Here is a 3,056-nt window from a genome sequence, read left to right on the forward strand (position 1 = left end):
CGGGTGGGGACAGAGAGAAGCGTGCTGGCCTCTCCTGAGGTTGGTTCCTGCTTCCTTGGGGAGGAAAGCTGGGGCTGGCATGCTTCCAGCTGCTGGAGGAACACACATTGCTTTTCCTGGAGATCCAGAGTATTCTTCCTCTCTAAGCCCTGCCAGTGTGGGGTGCCGGAGCCTTGCCTCACCCCCATCCCTCCCCTTGCTCCCCTCTGTGCCTTCACCCCTTGTCCCGGAGTTTGCCAGGGCGTGTTTCCCACGCTCTTGCACACTGTTTCCTTAGGGAGTGTCCAGGGATGTTTCAGATGACAATGTGCCGCCTGTCTTGTCCTCCATCCTGCAAATGCCAATGCCTCTCTATACTTAAAGCTTTTCACTCACTGAGGACAGCGTGGGAGGTGGCGTAATTGCAGCTGCTCCATAAATGGGCACTTTTCTCTATGGTCCTTTCTCCCCATCTACGGCCAGCATCTCCTCCCTTCTTCCTGCCTCTTCAGACCTCCAAGTGCTGGATTTATGCATCTTACAGAAGCAGATTCATGCTGTTAGAAGCGGTGGCTTTCTAACGGTACCCGGGATAAGTATTTTTATACAGTTTGCTTTCACTATTTCACTGGACGTACTAGCACCTCCTCTCCGCATTCTGGGAGAAGTTCAAGGCCTGGCTGAAAGTATCTGCAAATTCCAGGGGGCTGGCGTTCTCAGGTTTTCTCTCAGCTCTGAGTCCCTGCATCTTCAGAACCACTGAGCTCATTCAACCTGACGTTTCATGGCAGTTCTTTCCCCTCCCGCCAACTGAAATATGGCCTTTCCTCTGATCTCGCCCCAGAATCACTCGCGCGAGACTGATGGACGTGTATCGGAGACTTGACTGAAGGAGTTGGAACACTGAAGTTGTTTGACCTCACAGCCGAAAACAGACAGCTGATAATTATATTTGTCATCCTCGCTTCTTCCAAACACCTTTGGGAATTCCTCCCTTACCTCTTTTTTCCCCAGACTTGAGCCCTTGCTGAAGTGATCGCCACCCTTTTCCCCTCCTCCCTTACTCCCTCGGAAGGCAGAAGGAGCCTCACTCAGTTTGGATTGAAAAACAGCAACAACAAAAACAGAAGCTCTTCATCCCACTGTACTTAGTGTGAATAAAAACAGAGAGAAGTCAAGACAACAGGAGCCCTCACTGTGATGCAAAAACAGACCCTCTCACGCTCACACACATTGAAACACTTCAGCTGCAGGTACACACATGCACACACAGAGCCGGCCCCGCCGCAGACAGATAGAACCCTCCCTGAGTCCCCAGTGACTCTCCGTCTCCCTCTGTTTCCTCCTCTTGGATCCCAAAAGCTTCAGAGAAAAGCACTACATCTCATTCTCACTCCCTGTAGGTCCATGGCCAGGAACCAGACAGACTGAATAGGGAGACCGGGAAGAGACAGACCTGGAGAGAGGCGAGCAATAAATAGAAGGAATCCTAGGAGCTGGAGGGTTTATTTAGGAACAAGGAAGAGGACTCCTGTGATCGAAAGCCACATTGCAGATCCAGGACATTTCTCTGCCGTGTACACGGTGGGCGTCCTCAAAACTCTCATTACAAAGGGCATAGCACAAAGACAGATTCCAAACCTAAACGCTCCCGTCCTGCAGCTCGGTGCCTGATCTGAACTTCTCCAGCTCTTCGCTGCTGGAGCCCATGGGGCATGGCTGGTATTTGGCACCTGGGGCCTCTCTCCAGGAGGACCAGTGATGGTGCCAGAGGCTGCAGAGGCCATAGACAGCGGCCACCGTGGCGGCTCCAAAGCCCAGATGCCAGCAGAAGAAGATGGTGAGGAAGGCGAGGTCTGTGGGGTTGTCTCCTTTCCAGGGCTGCCCGGAGGGAGGAACGTACATTACCACACAGAGCTGCAGCAGCCAGTTGCCGAGCACCTGCCACATCCAGGCCTTGAACACCCAGAATGGAGGCTGGTCAGGGGCCCAGACCTCGATGGTGAGCACCAGGCCGAGCAGGATGACAGGCACTATCAACAGGAGGTGCACGCGGATCTCTAGGGCGCCCTTGTTCTCAACGTGGGAGGCCATCAGCAGCGCCAGCACATAGAAGGCCAGGGCCTCGGCTGCTCGCTCCAGCTTGATATTCTGCCGCGCCCAACACCACTGGCTCAAGATGTCCACCACACCACTGACTAGGAAGAACCCGTACATGGTGGCATGTTGCCAGCTGTCCTTGAATAAGAATGGTCGCTGAGGGTCCTCCCAGTCTACCATCATCAGTCGGTTTTCTCCTGGTGGGTAGAAAAACTGGGCCATGATGCCGATCACAGAGATGACTGCCTTCACGACCCCTTCCACAGGTACCGACGGCCACGACCTGTGTCCTCGCTTCTCCCTTGGGGGTAGAGGGGGTTTGAGGAACCTCTGTCCCCGTAGCAGGGCCAAGGACATCAGCACTGAGTAGTAGAGTGAGAAGATGAGGAAGAACATCCCTGGCAGCAGGTGTCCCTCGAGGGTACCCATGATCTCGGTGTGGGTGTCGAGGCCAACAGGGTGACAGCTGGCAGATAAGCAGCAACCTCACAGGGCTCTCCTCACAAGCGAGAGTGGCTGCTTCTGAGCCGTGGAGAGATGTTCTTGATCCAGCCCCACCCCTAACTCACACACGTGGAAACGCTTACCACCTGCCCTGCTGGAAATGTGAGTCACTCCCTGGGTGGGATCTCCTTCAGGGATGCGCCTCTGCACCTCGCTCTATTCCTTACTTGGGTCTGCTAGGCCCAGAATTTCAGCCTCTGCATCTCACCACAGGCATTCGTCTCCCCTTTCTCTCACCCACCCCTCCATCGCCACCCCTCTACAAAGAGAGGGGAGGGAAAGAGTGAGGGTGCTCCAGCAAAGAGGTGTGGTGACTACTCTTTTGTAGCGACTGTCTCTCGGTGGTAGGCACACTGCACAGTTTTTGTCATTTAAATCGACAAAATTTGTTAAACAAATTTTTCAGCTGACATTGAGACTCAGAGGGGTGAGGGGACATGCACAAGGTGACACACCTAGCAGCCAGCACAGCA

The 3,056-nt window shown here is 54.1% G+C and overlaps 1 protein-coding gene across 1 annotated transcript; it reads right to left on the minus strand.

Annotated features, from left to right (window-relative positions):
* Positions 1–1,469: 1,469 nt before the first annotated feature.
* LOC124232604 (transmembrane epididymal protein 1A-like) lies at positions 1,470–2,604 on the minus strand. Its single transcript, XM_046649553.1, has one exon. The coding sequence runs from the start codon at positions 2,506–2,508 to the stop codon at positions 1,621–1,623; it is 888 nt and encodes a 295-aa protein (XP_046505509.1). The 5' UTR covers positions 2,509–2,604; the 3' UTR covers positions 1,470–1,620.
* Positions 2,605–3,056: the final 452 nt, after the last annotated feature.

This window comes from Equus quagga, unplaced genomic scaffold, assembly GCF_021613505.1.
Source record: "Equus quagga isolate Etosha38 unplaced genomic scaffold, UCLA_HA_Equagga_1.0 HiC_scaffold_8415_RagTag, whole genome shotgun sequence".
NCBI classification, from domain to species: domain Eukaryota; kingdom Metazoa; phylum Chordata; class Mammalia; order Perissodactyla; family Equidae; genus Equus; species Equus quagga.

Bases quoted from the DNA above. Each gene is read 5' to 3' on its own strand.
- LOC124232604 (XM_046649553.1), bottom strand. From the start codon at position 2,508: ATGGGTACCCTCGAGGGACACCTGCTGCCAGGGATGTTCTTCCTCATC.